Raw genomic sequence first — 20,962 nt, forward strand, 5'->3', positions numbered from 1 at the left:
ACGAAGCTTTATTCATTTACCCAAGTAGCAAAATATTTTTTTTTTAATTTTTTTTAACCCTATTTTTACATCGACCTAAAACACAAAATATTTTCCCCCTAAGACCTGTCCTTGACAAATTTTTTTTAGCCCCAATAGATATTTTCACGAAGCTTTACTCATTTATCCAAGTAGCAAAATCTTTTTTTTTTTAAATTTTTTTTTAACCTTGTTTTTACATCGACCTAAAACACAAAATATTTTCCCCCTAAGACCTGTCCTTGACAAATTTTTTTTAGCCCCAATAGATTTTTTCATGAAGCTTTATTCATTTACCCAAGTAGCAAAATCTTTTTTTTTAATTTTTTTTTTAACCCTTTTTCTACATCGACACAATACACAAAATTCTTTCCCCTTAAGACCTGTCCTTGACAAATTTATTTTAGCCCCAATAGATTTTTTCACGAAGCTTTTTTTATTTACCCAAGTAGCAAAATCTTTTTTTTTTTAATTTTTTTTTAACCCTTTTTCTACATCGACACAATACACAAAATTCTTTCCCCTTAAGACCTGTCCTTGACAAATTTATTTTAGCCCCAATAGATTTTTTCACGAAGCTTTTTTTATTTACCCAAGTAGCAAATTTTTTTTTTATTTTAAAGCAAAATCTTTTTTTTTTGGACCAAAAAGGATCTGCGTACGAAATACCCAGAAATTCATTTGATTTTACCCAGAAAAGCATTGAAACTATCCATCAGATTTTTCTCAGTGTAGAAATTTGCAAGATGTAAGTAAAAATTACAAGCTTTTAAAACAACGTTAATGATAATATGTAAGAAACATTTATTTTCTGCATTTTTTCTATTAAATTAACGTTGTGACAACGTTTACATTTTGGAGTCATGGTCATTTAAATTACACGCGAAGGAAAAGTTTCATTTGCAGGCTAAATGTACTGCGGTCTCCCCTATGCCAAAAATAATAAAACTATTCTAATGAAATTTCATTATTTACAAGTTCATTGCGAAATTTTAATTTTTGATTTTTTTTCAATTGAAATTTATGCGCGCAATCAGTGCTAACGTCGCTGGATCTTCTTCATCTTTAATTTCGTAGAAGTAGTATTGAAGGAACCTCCATACTTTAATGCACTGTGGAGGATACTTCAAATTCAGCACAAAAAATATTTTGAAGCATAGATCGACAGCGCATAAAAATGAATCGCTCATAAAATATATATCATTAAAATACACACCAAACTGTGTACTTGTAGAGACTACGAACGGTTGGACCTTAAGCCTTTTCTCCACAGCAAATTTCTTGATGTTTTCGACTTGGTCTTTAAGGTCTGCCATATTTTTTAGTTCAAGATGCAGCGTTTTTTGAGAGTCAGCGATGGTGGGCTTAAATCTCTTTTTATTGTGCACAGGAATATGGGATGGCAGAAGGATTCCGTGCAAAGCACGAATTATCCAACTGTTAATTTCGTCTATAACAAAAAGAAAAAGAAATGTTTGGAGAAACTATGGCAAAGCGTCTGAGCTTTCTGTCATATTTAAGATTTGAGTGTTTTAAGACAGAAACATTCAAACATAATAATTTACATTTTCCCATTATTTTATTATATATAGGGTAAAAAGTGGAATGCGGGACAGTTTGGAAAGTGGGACGAAGCAGTGTGGAATGTGAGACACCTCCTTAAAAACTTGGTAATAAATCAATTAAATATTTCAATTTTCGATAAAAAGATTTTTAAACCTAATTTTGTGATTATTTGAAAAGTTAAAAATGCAAAAGTCTTTATTAAACAATCAAAGAGTGACTTGGAAGAAGAATTTTAAAAAATGTATTGTATGCGTGATGTTCATAACCTTGACACGGTAGTTGTCGTTTTCTCTGTTTCTTATGGAAGTTGCTAGAAAAATATCAAAGTGTTTTGTTTGATTTTTCGGCATAATTTGTGAAATATTATTAAGTGCGTAGTGAAAATCGAAGGATATACACATCAATTTATAAGGTGAATAAAAAATTTGTGAAATATTACATTTAAAAAGGAGAGAAAAGTGATTTATTTTCGTGTTGCTTTCAAAACAAGTTTTATGAAATCTTGGACTAGTTAATTTAGTTAATTAATTTGGTGGTTTTGTGCAGTGAAATCATGTCAACTGTCAAGAAGGAAGACAAAGATCCTTAAGTACCCAAATAGTTGCAACAGCAGTTAGTAGCTGATAAGAAGAAAATCTCTTGGAGAAAGGCTGCCAATGATTTTCAGATTCAGAAGACCACTTTTTCTGACAGAGTTGGTAGTAAAAATCGCAAAAATACCTGGAGAAAACAAAGAGGAGCCTCTACAGAACTCCCAAAGCAAGTGGCAAAGGACCAGGGCAGATGTGAATTGAAATGTGCTAAAAAGTTGCATCCGCTTTAAAGCAATAACTGCTGGACAGCGCGACACGTCTGTGAAATTTACAGAACCTCGTTTTGGTTGGACGTCCAGGAAGTTCTTGGTAATTAGCGTTCCACAACTGTTACCCGGACATAACCATCCATAGCCATCCAATGTGCAAGTATACAGAGAAAACCCTCAACATTTGATTTTCTACATATTTCATAAATATTTTGTCGTTGATATCAATATGTCCATCTTTCCAAAAGTTTTTGTCCCGCTTTTCAAAATTTTGTCAATCTTTTCAAAATATGTTGTTTTCTAATTTGATTGAATATTCTAATTAATTGTTTGAAATATCTAATAAAAACTGTTTAGATTCTGTTAGAATATTTCACAAGCAATCTCATGATGCAAAGAAAATGAAAAAAATATGTATTTAATCAGCTTAAAAATACATTTGAAATTGAACTTTTTCTTACGTGTCCCTTTCCACAATTCACTCTAGTAAGACATAAAACAAATAAGTGGGAAAATTTAAACCTCTCCAGTAAAAAATAAAATGTTGCCAGTTAAAAAGTGAATTTTGGACAATAGAAAATCGAAAATTTCATTAAAAAAAGGTTTTAAGGCGTTCCATCCAGCTTTGCGAAATGTTTGAACTCATATTATAGGGCTATCTGTGAACCATATTTTCTCATGATCTAGTGGTCCTTGGTGGTCTACAGGCGATTAAATTAATTCATAAATCACAAAATCATTTCAAAATCAAAAATTAGTGAAAAAAATATCATTATTAGAATGTTCTGACATGAGTTACAAGCATACGGACAAGCAAAAAATGTTAAAAAGAGATTCATTACTGGTTTCCAAACTTCTCAAAAAAATCCAAATTTAACCAAATTGATTGAAAAATAGTCCCTATAGTGAAGTAAAAACTTTTTCCTTCAAAAATTCAAGATACCGAATTTTTCGGTCATAGGTATGTTTGGACGAAATGTTCAATAAAAATATCTAGAATACAAATTTTTAATTTTTATATAAATACCTGCGTTGGTGTCTGCTGAGTTTTTGCGGATATTCTCCAGGAGACATCTACAATTTTGGTCTTTGAGATCGGTCTCCAAAACTCCAAGAATTTTTGGTACTGCCAATTCCCATTTCCCTAACAATTGTTCCTCCTTCCCCGGATACATTTTAGCAAAATCAATTTCAATCTGAAAATTAATAAAAATTAAATATGTAAAGTGGGAAGTTTAGAAATAGGGATCAAGCACTGTGGAAGATGGGACACCTCAATCTAAGATTATAATCATATTTTTTTTTTTTTGATTATTTGAGAAGTTAAAAACACAAAAGGCGTTAGTTTACAATCAAAGAGTGCCTTGCAAAAAAAATATGAAAAATAGATCGCATGCGTGATATTCGTAAACTCTTAAGACGGGAGTTGTGATTTTCTCTGTTTATTATGGAAGTTTCTGGATAGAGCTGAAGTTCTGTGTGAAATTGCAGAAACTTTTTTTCGTGAAATATCCACAAAGTCCTTGGGAATTAGAATTCCTTAAGCTTCACCCGGAGACAAAGAGAAAGAGAATAGGATAGTCATCCAATGTGCAAGTATTACGTAGAAAAACCTCTACAATTGGTTTTCTACATATTTCATGTAATATTCTGTCATAAATAAATAATATGTTTTGTCCATCTTTGCATGTGCTTTGGTCCCACTTGTAAAAATTGTGTTCATCTTTTGAAAATGTGTTGTTTTCTAATTTGATTAAATTTCTCAATTGATTGAAAATTTTAATACAAAAAAAACTGTTGATATACTGTTAAAATATTTCACAAGAAATATCGTTATAAGAAAAATGGACAAAAATACCTACTTATTTAGTTTAAAAATTTATTTGAAATTGTACTTTTTCTCAAGTATCCCATTTTCAAAAGTTTACCCTATCTTTTAAAATTCAAGTAATATGACGCGCCTTTATTTACCAGTGCCTATGTATTTTCCAAGAACTAATGAAAATTTGAAAAAGCGTTAAGAAATTTTATTTGCTGACGCGAACAATTTTATCGATTCATAATAAAGGGGTTTAAAGGACAAAGATTAAAAAGCTTTAACTGATTGGTTCAAATTTGGGAACGTTGAAAAAGAATTAGAATAGGTAAGTAATTTTTAAGCGAAAATAAATTATACTGCTCCTAATTAGGTTTCGCAATATTTTAAGTGATCTATAAATCTCTACTAATACGTTATGAACTAGTAAGGAAATAAAAATTGCAATGTGTAGAGTAAATTTTGTAAAGTGCTTAAACTCGGCACTATATGCTTTTCCCCATGAACGAACAGGGTATCTAGAGAACTCTACTAATGTAGGTAAATAATGCGATATTCTTCTGGGATATAACATCTTGATTATGTGTTAAAACATTATGCAATGGATCATATCCAAAATATTTCTTTTATACTTACAAGGGATGGCGCCATGGAGTGTTTCAACAAAGGCCATTCCAAATACACCATTTCACTATCCATCTCGGTGACATGGCGACGGCGGAGTTCGTGGGTTTGCGCCCAATTTTCTTTCACTTTTTCCCAAGGGCCTTTATGGTGTTTCAACCAAATGTGCAGTTTTGACATTTCAACTGGATCTATATAAATAAAAAAATATTAAATTGACATAACTGGAAAATAAATTAGTTGTTGATTTTTTTATGAGCTATTTATATGTAACAAATTAAGAAAAATAGTTTAGCGTCTGTAATTCTGAAACCTTAGAAAAGCGTGTTTTTGAATCCGAATATCTCTGTGTTATTTATTTTTTTAAAGTTTTTTTGCAATATTTATTTAAATAAAATAAGTGCTAACGATTAAACCTTCGTTAAAGGATATCTTGAAACGTTGGATAGGCAAATTGAAGTATGTAGTGAAAGTTGAGGGAAAATTGTAATCATTACTACTTTAAAACAATAATGATATTTTTACGGAGTACTTCTGAGCGTATCTCAACCTATAGGAACTTCTCCCACTGTATACACTAGCCCTCACTTCCAATCAACCCCTACAAATACTTTAATTTCACATAAAATCATTTTCATTGTGACAACAATTTTTTTTATGGGAATTCGATCAGCTATCCACACACTGGCATGCCAGGATATGCAATATTAGTAAAAAAAAAAAACTCGATATATTGCGCTATTAATTGTTCACAACAACTAAGTTAATATTATTACTATGAATTAACTTCCTGAACCCTGGAAATCTGATATTGACAAAACAGATATCGATAGCCAGTAATTGGATCATGCCATTTCTCTGCTCTACTTTCCAATAAGAAAAATGCTGGAAAACGGCTGATGCCTTATGGCGTCTACACATTAGTAGAAATTTCTTTAAAAAATGCCTTTTTAAAGAAAATTTCCCCTATCCTTGTAGGCAGAAACGTCAGAATTTTTTTTTAAAAAAAACTATTTTTGACGGAAATTGCTTCTGTATAGACACCATTAAACTGACGAGTGTTCCAATCACACTGGGATGTTAAGCTAATGGACAGGTCGCTCTCTCCACAGATTGATGATTTTATTGGAGAGAAACCATGTATGTCACTCGGAGACTTTTTGCCGGAGAATACATGCCACAGTTCAATATATCTTGTTCCAATTTGACCCGATTAGTTAAAAAAAACACTCCTCTCACGTATTTTTCTAGTGATAAAGAAATTTTCAAAATATATAAGGGGAATGCTTTTAGTTTGAAATAGGGTGCATATAAGCACGGACCGAAGTCCTAAGTTTTGAAGTACAACATTTTCAATACAAAATCAAGTTATTTGTTACTTCCTTTTTAGAGAAGTGTTGTTTGGAACCATTACGAGCAGTTTATCATTTTTGCTTTTTTTTTTTAACTATTCTTAAAAATGAATAAATTGAAATGAATAAAGGATAATGGGCAATATGGTTCAACTTTTCGCCACGAATGAGACTTGCACCATCGAATAGCTAATAGAAAAAGTAACACTTTATGTTCCAGTACCAATAGTTATACCAGTTATAGATCAATATCTACAAAAGAAAAATGAGCGTAGTCCCGTTTCTGGCGAAAGGTTGAACCAGTTCCCATATATTTTTGCATATTGTCCTTAGTAGAGATTAATTTTACTGTAATTTTGGACACCTTGCTTATAATTTCGGAAAGCTAATCAGCCTGAATAGGATGCCAATTGTCGTCCATTTAAAGAACCTAATTTACTTAGACCTTTCATGTTTATAAGAAGATTTTTTTTAAGAAGGAACTGTATAATCTCCCAAAGCCCGGAAACGTTATATATCATTCATTAGAGGGAATTAACTTTGGCATTTCAACCAAGGACGCGCGGATTCACGTATTTCTTTGCCTTTTCGGGACTATTTTAAGGCTTTTTGCGCTTCATTTTGGTCGTAGAGGTGATGCTTCTTTGTTTCGTTAGGCATTTATAAAACCTAGTCATATAAAAAACTAAAAATTGTACTAAATTGGGCTGTAAATTTTGGAATTTAAATAAATGGCAAATTTATGTACGTTTTTGAAGAAGATTTTATTATTATGCAGTGATCCAGAGCTAAATAGGGACAAAATATGAAATTTTTTGAAATAAAAAAAAAAAGATTTTAGATTATGATCAATCTATATTAATATTTTCATCTTTTTAGCAAAACAAAAACATATCTCTATATAGCAAATAGTCCTCACCGCTTATAAGAGAATCAGAGGTACTGTACCTATTTAGCTCTGCACAACTGTATTCTGTAATGATTCTAAATTATATCAATTTACCTGTTTCCATTTGGACTATTGGAATAAGCGCTTCAACAGCTTGCTCAGCATCACAAGTGACATCTTCTATTTGACTATTTTTCTCCTCCTTATTAAATCCATTCTTAACTCGGTTATACAATTTGCCTTGCGGTCTACCGTTGACAACTCTATAATAAATTCCCTATAAAAAAAAAGAGAACAAATCTTAAAATTTTAATGATAGTCTTATTATTAACTTTTATAAAATAGAGAATAAATTTTATAAAATAAGTTTTTATAAAAAACTTTTATAAAAACTTTTATAAAAAAATAATAATAACTTTTATAAATAGAGTAATTTTTATAAAAAATTGAAGTTTGGACTTTGTATTCGAAGGTCAGTAATCAGGTATAGTGAAACTTATTTGCCTTTAAAGTTAAAAAAACGAATTTAGAAAAATAAACAATGGAGGGAATTTTCCTGTTTTAAAATTGAGTTGGTAAAGAAACTTTGGAAAGGCAATCCATACTTTTATACAAGCTTGACCTAGGATTTAGTTATATGGCTTAACTTCACTAATTATTTATCAAACAATTTTTTTTTAGAAAGTTTTGACTTAGAATTGGATATTAAGGCTGTATAATCGATTAGGTTCTTGGAGACCAATAAAAATGCTCTTTATTTACGATTTCGAAATCCTAGGGAATTCGGCCAAATCTCTAGTCTGAAGAGCGCCTTAGGATGATGTGGAGAAGTCTCTGAAAACATTCAGGCGAGACTAGACTCCCCAAGGTTTACTTCCGAGAGAGAAAGACGACCTAATGCAATGCATCTTACTCTGTTATCACACTTGTGCATTAAAATTTTAATTATGATTCACATTGTTTGTCGCTAGTGAGAGCCCAAATGTGTAATTTGTGTGTTTAAATCATTTTGTATTCAAAATTTGATCTATTTGTTGATAAAAAGGTAGACTTGGCCCGCAAAATTTGATTTGAATTGATTTATAGCATTAATGCGAAAAATAATGCGATTTTCTCTTTAATTCTTTAATGTGAAAAATATTTATGCTTTAGGTAAATTTAAACTTATTTTTGCAGGCCAAATCCACTCCTTTATCAATAAATAGAAAAACCCCAAATATTAAGTGACTCAAAGACACAAATAACATATTTGGACGCTCACTAGCGACAATTAATGTGAATCATATTAAAATTTTAATGTGCAAGTGTGAAAACGCCGTTAGATTGTTCTAATCGGTGATATTCAATAGCCAAACATAAAGTGTTGGATAGCGATGTGTAGGAATATGTTCCGAAATACCCATAGCGTTCTGAAATGGACCATTTTCACTTTTAAGTTTTTTTTTTGCTATTTTATATAAAAATGATGAGTTTTCCAATAATTCTTGGTAATAAATTTATTTTGGATAAAATAAAAATATAATAATGCTTATACTCGCGAGCATTCCTCAGAACTCTTTTCGCAGGGTTTTTTGGGTGCTTACTCGTTTAGTACCGATTAAATTCATTCATAAATAAAAAAAATAGAGGAAAATGTAAGGGGGTGAAAAAATCGAAGGTTATTATTTACTACTCTCTCTATGGAGTTCAGGCAGTAATGGCCTCTACACACTAGGTAAATTTATATCCACTTTTGAGTTTTTATAAAATTCTCTAGTGTGTATCCCTAACAAAATTGTTCATCGAAAATCACAACTAAAAAGTTATTTTTTAGAAGAGATTCGAAAAACTTTTTCTCGTTTTTTCTGAGTGTAATAATGTGAGATTTTTTTCCTACCTGATCTTCATGTGGGAAAAGTTTACTGATTTCCTCGGCGTAAAACTCTCCATCGCTCTTTTTCAAAAGCCTCCCTTTCATGGTGAATGAGTGAGAAATCAGCCAAGTAAGGTCCCGTTGTTGGCCGGTGTTGAGTGGCCTATCTGTGGCCTTTAAAAGGTTCATTCCTTTTACAGATTTCTCCAGGATTTTTTCCAGGGGCTCCTAAGTGTAATATTTGAAAGTTGTTTTAACGAATTAAACATTTAAATTTTTCTTAAAAACTCATTTTAAAAGCTAAGGATACCACGGAGTAATTCGGGTCATTGTTCCAAAATAAAATGACTTTTAAAATCAAACGTAAAGTAATAAAGTGAAATTTAAAAATTATTTCTTTCTTTTCACCAATTATCATGATCATAATTTAAGTTTTGACAAACCTCAACGACATAAGCTATATTAAAATGTATAAATACAGTACAGTTCCTCAAATATGAGCATTTGGGGGCTACAAATGAACAATATTTTGAAAAACGTAGCGGAATTCATGGGTGGAGGGAAATTAGGGGCATGTTCACGATCCTTGGGTGGATTTATGGGGTGGTCCCCCCGAAGGTCACAAGTCGCTATGTCTAACCGTTTGGCTTCTAGAGCTGGCGACAGCCGGACGAACAGATGGACAGATGGACAAACAGCGTCACGACATTTCTCAGAAATCGTCGGAAACATGGAGATTTGTTGGCAAAAGTGGTGTCCCGGGGATGAAAGGTGCAAATTTGGGGGGGGGGGGGGTGTGAAAAAATTGAGGGATTATATATACTGCTCTCTCCGTGGAGTTCAAGCAGTAAAAAATCAAAATCTTTACAAAACTGTGTCTAATTTACATAATTAACATCTAAAATTGTTTTGTGTGGGCATAATCCCGTCAGATGCATAATCTGACCCAAACCCCAAAATCTAAAATCCCGAATGATTATAATCTTAAAAAGGACGAAATTATACGAAGAATTAATGTGTGGGATAATTTTCCAAAACTCAGAAATGCTCCCTTTATCTCCAGCAAGTGCGGTTGGAATCGTTGGAATTATGGAAATAGTTATGACACTTAATAATTCGGGATTCTGACTTTCGGGATTTTGACCAAGATACATCTTATATAAATGGATAATATTTCTTTTAATTAAAATACAGAGAACTTATCTTAACCTAACAATCCGTGGTACTCTTCCTTTAAATTTTTTGAATCTACGTAAGCTATGATTCTTTTTTATCTAAAGTTATATGTGTGCAAAATAAAAAAAAAGTAATATAGATATAGCTCCCTGGTAATTACAAAGAACCAAATAGTAACCAAATAGTATACTGATTTTGAGATTTTGATGATGTCTTTTATTTTATTTAATAAATAGAATTTGGTAAATTTTTAGATAATATAAATCACAAAAATTCTGAAACAGTCAAAATTCAATTTAGCAGTTTGATCCCTTGTTAATTCTTATTTCGAAAGATTTGCTAAACATTTGAAATGACGAGGAGGTAGTGAAAAAAAATACATATTCTGAAAAATAAAAATATGAAAGTTGCAATATGTATAATGATGCCCAAACATATTGAGAATAAATAGTTTTTGTTCATACAATAAATTTTGATACGTTATTTAGACCAAATTGAATCTTTCATTCTGTTTCCCGAAGAAATACTCAGAACCAACTGAGGGCAAATTCTGCTATTCAGGAGTTTCACGCGTGAGTACAAAAAACGAGAAATGCATATTATTTGAGAGTGGTTGACTCGATTTTTCCTTAATAAAATCTTAGTGTGTTTCTCGATTTTTGTACTCACATGAGAAACTCCTGAATAGTAGAATTTGCCCCCCTGGTCCCGTGTAATTCCCAAAAGCACTACAATATGTACCGTCAAATCATACAACTTTGTGCCACTTTTTCATGTTTTTCTTAAATATTTTTCAAATTAGTTGAGATATTTCAATGAGATTTGTATCCAAAATAATGACACATCTCTAGAATATAGCCCCATGGTAAAAAAAATCCAGGTATCTTTGGACAAGGAGAAAAATTTCTTGTATGTAGCAAAAAGTGTAAACGAAAGTTGTGCAACTTTGTGTCACCCTCTTTTTAGAGGGAAAATTGGTCTTGAACTTGTCAAATCTCAAAATTTTAGCTTCAAATCATCATATAAGAAGTTTCATTTTTATTTCCCTTTTAATTTAATTCAATTTATTATTGTTAATAAATTATTTTTTATAAGTCGACTCATGTAACAACGAGAGGCTAGTGTGACCCACCGCTAGAAAGGTCTCAGCCTTAGCTGCAACATAGCAAAATTTCGTCGAAATTGGAAACGTAGATTTCGAAATATTCGATTTCGAAATTACGAAAATCAATGTTTCGATTATAGGTCCTGGATTATAGCGCCCCTGAGGGTGGTCGGTCGAGAAGTTCTAATGCTCCCAAGAATTGTACAGTAGATTCTCTCTCAATTAGGCATTTGGGGCAAAATGTCATCCGGTTTATCGATAAATTTGGGTCGTCAAAGCCTTTGTAAATTCCACAAAAAGCGCTCAGTTATAAAGAATCACGATAAAATAGGAAGAACTACAGCGAATTTGAGCGAATTAGCATCATAATTAAACGTGAAAATTGTCAACAAAATTTTTCGCTCGATTGAAAAAGAGCCGATTGAGTGAGAGCTTACTGTATATTTTCATAAGATCTTTAATTTACATCATCAACGATCAAATTCTGACAATAGAATGGCTCAATATAAATAAAGACTTTAAATTATTATAAGAAGTCGCAAAATTTATTCTTTCATTTTTTCTTGTTTGAAAGATCAGAGCCCAAGATAGTACTAAACACTGAACTTTGAACTATATCTATCAAATAGGCGTCAAATTATCGAGAAAACTAGTGGCACAAAGTTGTATTGTGCTTTCCCCATTTTGAGATTAAGACGTCACTACAAGAAGAGGGAACAATTTATGAAATCGCCGATTGAGCTATTTTATCCTCAATAGTCAAGGAATACGACAAGAGCCACGAAATAAATTAAATTTTTTTTGAAATGTGTGTTCTTTCCTGGGAGACTTTTCTGCAAATTTGGAAAAATTAAGAAACAGTACAGTTGATGATGGAATTTTTGCCAACCTTTGGTAACAAGCATATAAAAGGGAATGCCCATTATCAATTTGCGTATGTTAGAGCTACCTTGCAGAATTTTTTAAGAGCTTCCCCGCAACTACCAATTCCGCTAGAGAGGTTTTCATGTCTAAAAACAGGGTGGCACAAAGTTGTATGATTTAACGGTATATGTTTTTAACTAGCTTAATACTTACGTTAAATTCTTCCTGGACTCTTAAATTTGAAGCCTCAGTCTTATTTTCCTTCCTCCAGTTAGCCAATCCGGCCTTGAATTCGATCTTGCCCTTCAAGGGCAAAGTTGTGACCAGATCATTAACCTCCGGCTCTTCAATATTCTGAAGATGGAATATGGTCAGATTTTCAGCTGTAGTTTGAAAAAAAAAATAAAACGAAAATTTATTAGATAATTTGTATTACAGAATATCCTGATCAACAATACTTTGTCTTATATGGTTTTACTAGAAATTTTATTTAGAAAATATATTTATCAATTAAACCAAGTTCTAAAACGGGAAATTATCAATATTAAGGTAAAGTAAAAAATCCTGGTCCGTTTTCACTAGATTTCTTTAGTAAGCAATATCTCACAAGACTCACAACATATAAAACACATGGGGTCATACTAAAAGAACTTTTTGTATTTAGTGTAGCCAGTTATATCTTACAGTTTTCCAAAAGGTAAAACGTGAGAAAATTAGGTTCTTCAATAATACAAAAACAAAGGTAAAAAGACGAAACATGCGGTCAAAAAAAATGTGCTGGATTTAGATTTGTGTTTCTTAAAATCTTATCTTAAACCCGAACCCAATTCAGTACAGGATACAACATCAATAATTCGATGGTTTAAGTTTAAGCGATTCTGTTCTGAGAAAATGTACGTCAAAAATTAGACACGCTCTGGTTGGTCAATTTATTGTCGAATATGTCGATGAATCTTGTATTAGCACACAAGCTTTTATTCCATCATTGCCCAAGAGCTGGAAAATAGCTAGAGTACAGTTTAGAACCAACCATCTGCATAAGGCTGATCTTACAAAAAAGCAAGGTGTAATGGGTGCCACACAAATTTTCGAAAAAAAATCTTTCCTAAAACGATACAAAATCGACCCATTTTTTAAATGGCGATGAAAAGTGAGTACCGTACGAAAACAAAAATCGGAAAAAATTGTGATCCAAGTCTGATAAGCAAGTCCAACCCAAACAATTGCTAAACCCATATTAACGGACGAATAGCAATTATAAATGAGCTTGTAAAAATTGAGCTAGTCAGATTTTTCACCAATATGGACGAAAACTTCTTCAGCTGTGGAATTATGAAATGGCTTTCAAAATGGAAGAAAAGTTATTAAATAAAACGACGCATATTTGATCTGAATAAGATAATCCTAACTATGGTAAAGTCATCTTCGCCATAATGCTTATAAGAACTCAGGAATTTTTACTTGATCTAATATAAAATTACTAAAGAAATAGATCTTTTCAGCGTGCATGTAGTTTTTAAAAATTTCGGACAAAACAGACATTGAATAAAATAATAATCTCGATGCAATTGCAAGCCTGCTATAACATTATAACATACTATATAAATCCGGCTATATTTAAAATTAAAATTTAAAAATATTGAAAGTGAATATAACATGTGAAAGAGAAACACGACATTAAGGAGAATTAAAGACATACATGAAAGACATATGTGGAGCTCAGAATTAAAAATGAATATATCCTCGTATAACTAACCTTGTATCAATTGCAAAGTCTGCTCGATCATTGACAGCCTCCATGTTAAGAGCACATCACGAATCTCCTCCATTGCGTTTTGGTGGTTTATGCGCTAAAGAAAGGAAATGCATGGAAATATTAGATGAGTTCATATATTCTGTCAGTAGAAGAGGTCGAAAGTTTGGAGTGGTATATCTCAGCTCCTGATGAACATAATTGGATGGATGAACTATTGTTGGAAAGCTCGGTTCATTAGCTTTTAGAATCTGGTATACTTAATCTGCTATGGATAAACCATGGTCATCCAGAACCATTTATGTCGAAGAAGACACTTTTTGCAGCGTCATTTTTGACCATCTACTGCTGGGACCAAGAGTAACCCACAATTCTCGCACTTGAACTGTTCGTTAAAGGAACTCAAAGGGTATAATTTGTGGAAGAAACTTTTTTTTTTGGACATCTTAATTTTTTTTATTCATCGACTTTTGCAAGAATTTTAAAATGTTAAACGCAAAGAAAAAATTACTGAAATCCTAAAAGAGTGGTTTCTGGAGGGGAAGGATAGACGTGGGGATGAAATTGATGTGATATTTGGATTCCTTGGATCAACTTATGGGGGAGTACTTAGAACATTCCAAGTCGATATCTTCATTCTTTTGTCCAGAAAATGAGATAGAAGGATTTCTGTCAGTTTTTTATGCGTGTAAAATGTTAAAATTCTTGTAAAAGTGGATGAATAAAAAAAAGTAAGATGTCCAAAAAAAAAGTTTCTTCCACAAATTGTACCTTTTGAGTGCCTCTAACAAACAGTCCTTGTGCGAGAATTGTGGGTTACTCCTGGTCCCAGCAGTAGATGGCCAAAAAAGACGTTGCAAAAAGTGTCTTCTTCGACATAAATGGTTCTGGATGACCATGATTTACTCATAGCAGACTACATATACCAGATTCTAAAAGCTAATGAGCCAAGCTTTCCAACAATAGTTCATCCATCCAATTATGTTCATCAGGAGCTGAGATATACCACTCCAAACTTTCGACCTCTTCTACTGACAGAATATATGAACTCATCTAATATAAGCAGTATCTGATTATAAGTATATAATAAATAATCAGAAGCAGTGTCTGATCATTCCTGGATGAATTTGGAGGAAGGGAGAGGAGAAATTCTGGAGAAAATGTCTGGGATAGTCATCTCATGAATAAAAACTGTATCTGGTCATTCCTGGACGAATGTGGTGGAAGAGAGAGGAGAAATCTTGGAGAAAACTGTCCGGGATAGTCATCTCATCAATGGAAGCAATATCTGCACATTCCTGGACAATTGTGGAGGAAGAGAGAGGAGAAATCCTGGAGGATAATGTCTGGAGGCAGTATCTGGTCATTCTTGGACAATTGTGGTGGAACAGAAAGGATAAATCTTGAAAAAATTGTCTGGGATAGTCATCTCATGAATAAAAACTGTATCTGGTCATTCCTGGACGAATGTGGTGGAAGAGAGAGGAGAAATCTTGGAGAAAACTGTCCGGGATAGTCATCTCATCAATGGAAGCAATATCTGCACATTCCTGGACAATTGTGGAGGAAGAGAGAGGAGAAATCCTGGAGGATAATGTCTGGAGGCAGTATCTGGTCATTCCTGGACAATTGTGGTGGAACAGAAAGGATAAATCTTGAAAAAATTGTCTGGGATAGTCATCTCATGAATAAAAACTGTATCTGGTCATTCCTGGACGAATGTGGTGGAAGAGAGAGGAGAAATCTTGGAGAAAACTGTCCGGGATAGTCATCTCATCAATGGAAGCAATATCTGCACATTCCTGGACAATTGTGGAGGAAGAGAGAGGTGAAATTCTGGAGGATAATGTCTGGAGGCAGTATCTGGTCATTCTTGGACAATTGTGGTGGAAGAGAGAGGATAAATCCTGAGGAATAATGTCTGAAGGCAGTATCTGATCATTCCTGGACGAATGTCGTGGAACAGAAAGGATAAATCTTGAAAAAATTGTCTGGGATAGTCATCTCATGAATAAAAACTGTATCTGGTCATTCCTGGACGAATGTGGTGGAAGAGAGAGGAGAAATCTTGGAGAAAACTGTCCGGGATAGTCATCTCATCAATGGAAGCAATATCTGCACATTCCTGGACAATTGTGGAGGAAGAGAGAGGAGAAATCCTGGAGGATAATGTCTGGAGGCAGTATCTGGTCATTCCTGGACAATTGTGGTGGAACAGAAAGGATAAATCTTGAAAAAATTGTCTGGGATAGTCATCTCATGAATAAAAACTGTATCTGGTCATTCCTGGACGAATGTGGTGGAAGAGAGAGGAGAAATCTTGGAGAAAACTGTCCGGGATAGTCATCTCATCAATGGAAGCAATATCTGCACATTCCTGGACAATTGTGGAGGAAGAGAGAGGTGAAATTCTGGAGGATAATGTCTGGAGGCAGTATCTGGTCATTCTTGGACAATTGTGGTGGAAGAGAGAGGATAAATCCTGAGGAATAATGTCTGAAGGCAGTATCTGATCATTCCTGGACGAATGTCGTGGAACAGAAAGGATAAATCTTGAAAAAATTGTCTGGGATAGTCATCTCATGAATAAAAACTGTATCTGGTCATTCCTGGACGAATGTGGTGGAAGAAAGAGGAGAAATCTTGGAGAAAACTGTCCGGGATAGTCATCTCATCAATGGAAGCAATATCTGCACATTCCTGGACAATTGTGGAGGAAGAGAGAGGAGAAATCCTGGAGGATAATGTCTGGAGGCAGTATCTGGTCATTCCTGGACAATTGTGGTGGAACAGAAAGGATAAATCTTGAAAAAATTGTCTGGGATAGTCATCTCATGAATAAAAACTGTATCTGGTCATTCCTGGACGAATGTGGTGGAAGAGAGAGGAGAAATCTTGGAGAAAACTGTCCGGGATAGTCATCTCATCAATGGAAGCAATATCTGCACATTCCTGGACAATTGTGGAGGAAGAGAGAGGATAAATCCTGGAGGATAATGTCTGGAGGCAGTATCTGGTCATTCCTGGACAATTGTGGTGGAAGAGACAGGATAAATCCTGGAGAAAATGTATGGGATAGTCATCTCATGAATAAAAACTGTATCTGGTCATTCCTGGACGAATGTGGTGGAAGAGAGAGGAGAAATCTTGGAGAAAACTGTCCGGGATAGTCATCTCATCAATGGAAGCAATATCTGCACATTCCTGGACAATTGTGGAGGAAGAGAGAGGATAAATCCTGGAGGATAATGTCTGGAGGCAGTATCTGGTCATTCCTGGACAATTGTGGTGGAAGAGACAGGATAAATCCTGGAGAAAATGTATGGGATAGTCATCTCATGAATAAAAACTGTATCTGGTCATTCCTGGACGAATGTGGCGGAAGAGAGAGGAGAAATCTTGGAGAAAACTGTCCGGGATAGTCATCTCATCAATGGAAGCAATATCTGCACATTCCTGGACAATTGTGGAGGAAGAGAGAGGAGAAATCCTGGAGGATAATGTCTGGAGGCAGTATCTGGTCATTCCTGGACAATTGTGGTGGAAGAGAGAGGATAAATCCTGGAGAAAATGTATGGGATAGTCACCTCATGAATAAAAACTGTATCTGGTCGTTCCTGGACGAATGTGGCGGAAGAGAGAGGAGAAATCTTGGAGAAACTGTCCGGGATAGTGATCTCATTAGTGGGAGCAATATCTTATCATTCCTAGAAGAATTTGGTGGAAGTGAAAGGAGAATTTCTGAAGGAATGTGGAGGATAATGCAGGAGTCACCAAGAATGTGTAAAGGAAAAATGAAAGTTGATGCGTAATTTTCATACTGAAAGTGACGCCATGGATGACGCCATTTCAGCACGAACATTTCATGAGATTTTATCGTCAATAAAACCATGAAGGTTGAAAAATAATTGCACTACTATATGCACATTAATCTTAGACGGGACTTCATGATAAATTTCTATTATAATTACTTACCTTTTATTATTTACTGGGAAATATTTTGGCTGGTTCTTCTGGAGCGTCTGTCACTTCCAAAATACACAGAGAAAAAGACAGAGACAAGAAATGAGACGTAAAGTGTAAATGTCATAGACCGACCGAGTGATTCTTTTGATTACCACAATTAAAAGAAATTTTGTTCTTATCTAATTTTCAATTTAAATATTGAAGTAAATTTATTTCTAAACTTGGAAGACAGGTTTATATTTCATACTAATGATATTTTTATTTTCTGAGTTGATTTTTCTTTGCAAAAAAATATTATGGTAAATTCTCAATTATTATTTATCGCTGCGGAAAAAAATGTATGCAAATAAGACAATCCGAGTACCAGATTACCTTATGCTGCCCGTACCGGACTGTGTGAAATTAAATCTGGAAGAATAGAAATTTACAAGAAATAAAGACGAACTTTTAATAATGAATTACAATCGATCATATAAATAGGCGGAAGTTTAAATAGTTTTCGTAAAGAAGAATGTTTATGCCATTAGAAACAGTAAGAAAGCATTTTTTGGTAGTAATTGCAATTAATTTTTCAATAATTAATCATTGGTTGAACTATTCCTCTTTTTCTTCTTTGTAATATTTAATACTAAATACTATCTGTAATATTATTGACTACAGATGGAACGTTTAAATTTTTCAGTCTGTGGATGTAACTTTGTACTGAACATTTTTGCCTAAATTAATATATACTATAAATATATTTATTCGTAAACTATAATTTTTCCTTTAAGAAATCATTTCAAGGCGTTTAAAATTTATTCAACATTTTGAAATTACTTTTACAATTCCTACTCGGGTTAATTACTATATCTGGGATTTTTTGTGAGGATGTAATACGCACTGTCAAGCGAGTTGTCCGGGTTCATACGAAGAAAAAACGAAGCGTCACGAATTACCTCCTCGTTAGCGAAACGAAGATGTTTCGGGAGAACGTCGCGTAGAGGATCACCAAAGCCAGTTTTTCTTCAGCAAATGTGGCGCATAGAGACGCGCAATAGAAAAACGCGAATTTCCAAGTGTTTTAAGTGAATTTTGAGAGAGTAAGTATATTAATCAATGAGATAATATATGTCTTAAGTAATAAGACAATTAATTCTTGTTTTTTTGTGCTTCAATAGAAAATAATTGCGACGAAAAAGTGCCCCAGAAGTGTTTGTTTGTTTAACGGTGGCTGTATCCGGCAGAATTCATCGTTTCATAATCAAGAGGAAGTTTCCAAGAGCCCCGTGGAACAATTCTCAAAGAAGAATCCTGTGGAACAGCTTTCCTAGAAGAACCCCGTGGAACAGCTTTCAAAAAAAATCCCCGTGAAACAGCTCAGAAGCTACACAAATAAACGCTAAATTGAGAAACTCAGAAAGAACTATATTAGGTAAGTATTTTATTTATGTTGTTCTAATTGTGACCAAACCGACGTAATAGTTAACGAGGTGGGGATTCCGGGAATCGTCGGTATCCAAACGGTTGAATACAAACAAAATGTCAGGGCGAAATTTGATTAGTTAGGAAAAGGAGTGACATTATTCTCAATTTTAAAGGTTTTCTTTTAGAAAACCATCTAAATTGCATTTTATCGAAAAGATAAACAAACTATTTGTATCATGAGAATGAGTTCTGAGGATTTGACACCGTCCAAGGCGGATTTTAGTGCTCCGCCACCCTATGAGGTGACAGACAATCATAACCAACGACAGTGGACCGCCAAGTGCGACTCTGCCGTCGGGATGTGTTGATATGGCCGGCTGTGGTATTCCCTCCGGCAAATTGCCAACGTATTAGAAGGTAAAGATGGAGAAGAGTCGTCATGGGAAATTGCCAACGGAACTTAGTGCTCAGGCCACGGCACCATCGCCACCACATCCGAATCTCGTGGCTGGTAGAGGTCAGGAGCCAAATGGAGGCTCTCCAGCGCTGACTTTTATTGCGATTGATGCTGGAGAGACGGATAATATTCTGCTGGGCACGGTTATTGTATTTGTGACGACATTTTTGATGGCCTTTCTGTTTAACTCTTTGCCTCCTTTGGGACATTGGGTACCAATGAAAACATCAATTTTTTTAGACTCTCTAGAATCGATAAAACCCGATTCTTCTGGATAATTACGAACTATAAGGATGTCCAAATCTAGGATATTTTTTGCAGGATCCTAATTAATTCTTGAGCTTAGATATTTTTGGACAAAAATCGTGAATTTTCGATTTTCTACTTCCTTGGACATATTGTGACTTCTTTGATATTTCTAGACCAGAATAAGAAAAAAACCTATCGGGGCCAATAAGTATGATAACTAACAATTACAGATTACATAAATTCGAAAAACAATTTTTTCTTAAATTTTCAAAAAACTTGTTTAAGCTTTATGGGTACTCTCAAATTCTGACTGTCCAGGAAGTGTCTTTTATGCTTTTGAGAAAGCTTAATGTATCTACAATAACATCGTATTGAAAGAAATGTGTGTTAAAGTGTTATTATCTACGAAAAAATACGTGAAATTGAAATTTTCATGGAAGACTGCGAACTGAAGATAAATTTCTAGTTTTTATCTATCTCTCCGCTCATATTCCTCCACCAGAATAACTAGATCAGCCCTTAGACGTCTCATGGCAGTGTATAAACAGCTCACCCTCAATCGCCCGGAGCGCATAGAAGCTGGGCCAATGAGTGAGGATAACTTCTTTGAGTGGGAATCGCTGATAACGGGGCCAGAGGAAACGTGCTTTAAGGGTGGAATTTTTCCAGCCAAGCTCATCTTTCCGCCGGACTATCCTCTGAGACCGCTAAAAATGAAGTTCACCTGCGAGATATTTCATCCGAATATTTTTGCGGACAGAAGGCTCTGTATCTTGATCTTACATGCTCCTGGGGATGATACGATGGGATGTGAATAACGATGGAGTCCTGTGCAGAGTGTGGAAAAAAGACTGCAAAGCGTTCAATGTTAGCTGAGCTAAATGATGAATTAGGCGCCAATGTCGATGCAGCTATTATGTAACAAAAGAATTGTGAGAAGTTCAACAATATTGTCACAAAAATTGTCCGGAAAACTCTCGGATTGCCCTCATAAATCCTCATCCATTCCTCAAATTCCTGGAATTGCAGATTTAGCTACTGGTCCCTTTGTTCCCCTTTTGATCTA

General features: G+C 34.1%; 1 protein-coding gene and 1 pseudogene across 1 annotated transcript; one reads left to right on the forward strand and one right to left on the reverse strand.

Moving 5' to 3' along the window:
- Positions 1-802: 802 nt before the first annotated feature.
- LOC129809044 (uncharacterized) lies at positions 803-17,874 on the reverse strand. The gene is made up of 8 exons (XM_055858902.1): positions 17,793-17,874; positions 13,821-13,914; positions 12,278-12,447; positions 8,944-9,147; positions 7,182-7,344; positions 4,839-5,017; positions 3,414-3,582; positions 803-1,468 (listed from the first exon to the last, which is right to left on the reverse strand). Exons 2-8 carry the CDS (start codon positions 13,891-13,893, stop codon positions 1,029-1,031), a joined length of 1,398 nt encoding a protein of 465 aa, XP_055714877.1. The 5' UTR covers positions 13,894-13,914; positions 17,793-17,874; the 3' UTR covers positions 803-1,028.
- A 1,739-nt stretch (positions 17,875-19,613) lies between these two features.
- LOC129809045 (ubiquitin-conjugating enzyme E2 G2-like) lies at positions 19,614-20,951 on the forward strand (annotated as a pseudogene).
- The last annotated feature ends 11 nt before the right edge of the window (positions 20,952-20,962 follow it).

Source organism: Phlebotomus papatasi, unplaced genomic scaffold (assembly GCF_024763615.1).
Source record: "Phlebotomus papatasi isolate M1 unplaced genomic scaffold, Ppap_2.1 HiC_scaffold_264, whole genome shotgun sequence".
NCBI lineage: Eukaryota > Metazoa > Arthropoda > Insecta > Diptera > Psychodidae > Phlebotomus > Phlebotomus papatasi.

Bases quoted from the DNA above. Each gene is read 5' to 3' on its own strand.
- LOC129809044 (XM_055858902.1), bottom strand. From the start codon at position 13,893: ATGGAGGAGATTCGTGATGTGCTCTTAACATGGAGGCTGTCAATGATC. The intron at 3,583-4,838 runs GTAAGTATAAAA...ATTAATTTTCAG, and splicing joins ACTCCATGGCGCCATCCCTT to ATTGAAATTGATTTTGCTAA. The intron at 1,469-3,413 runs GTATTTATATAA...TTTTTGTTATAG, and splicing joins CTCAGCAGACACCAACGCAG to ACGAAATTAACAGTTGGATA.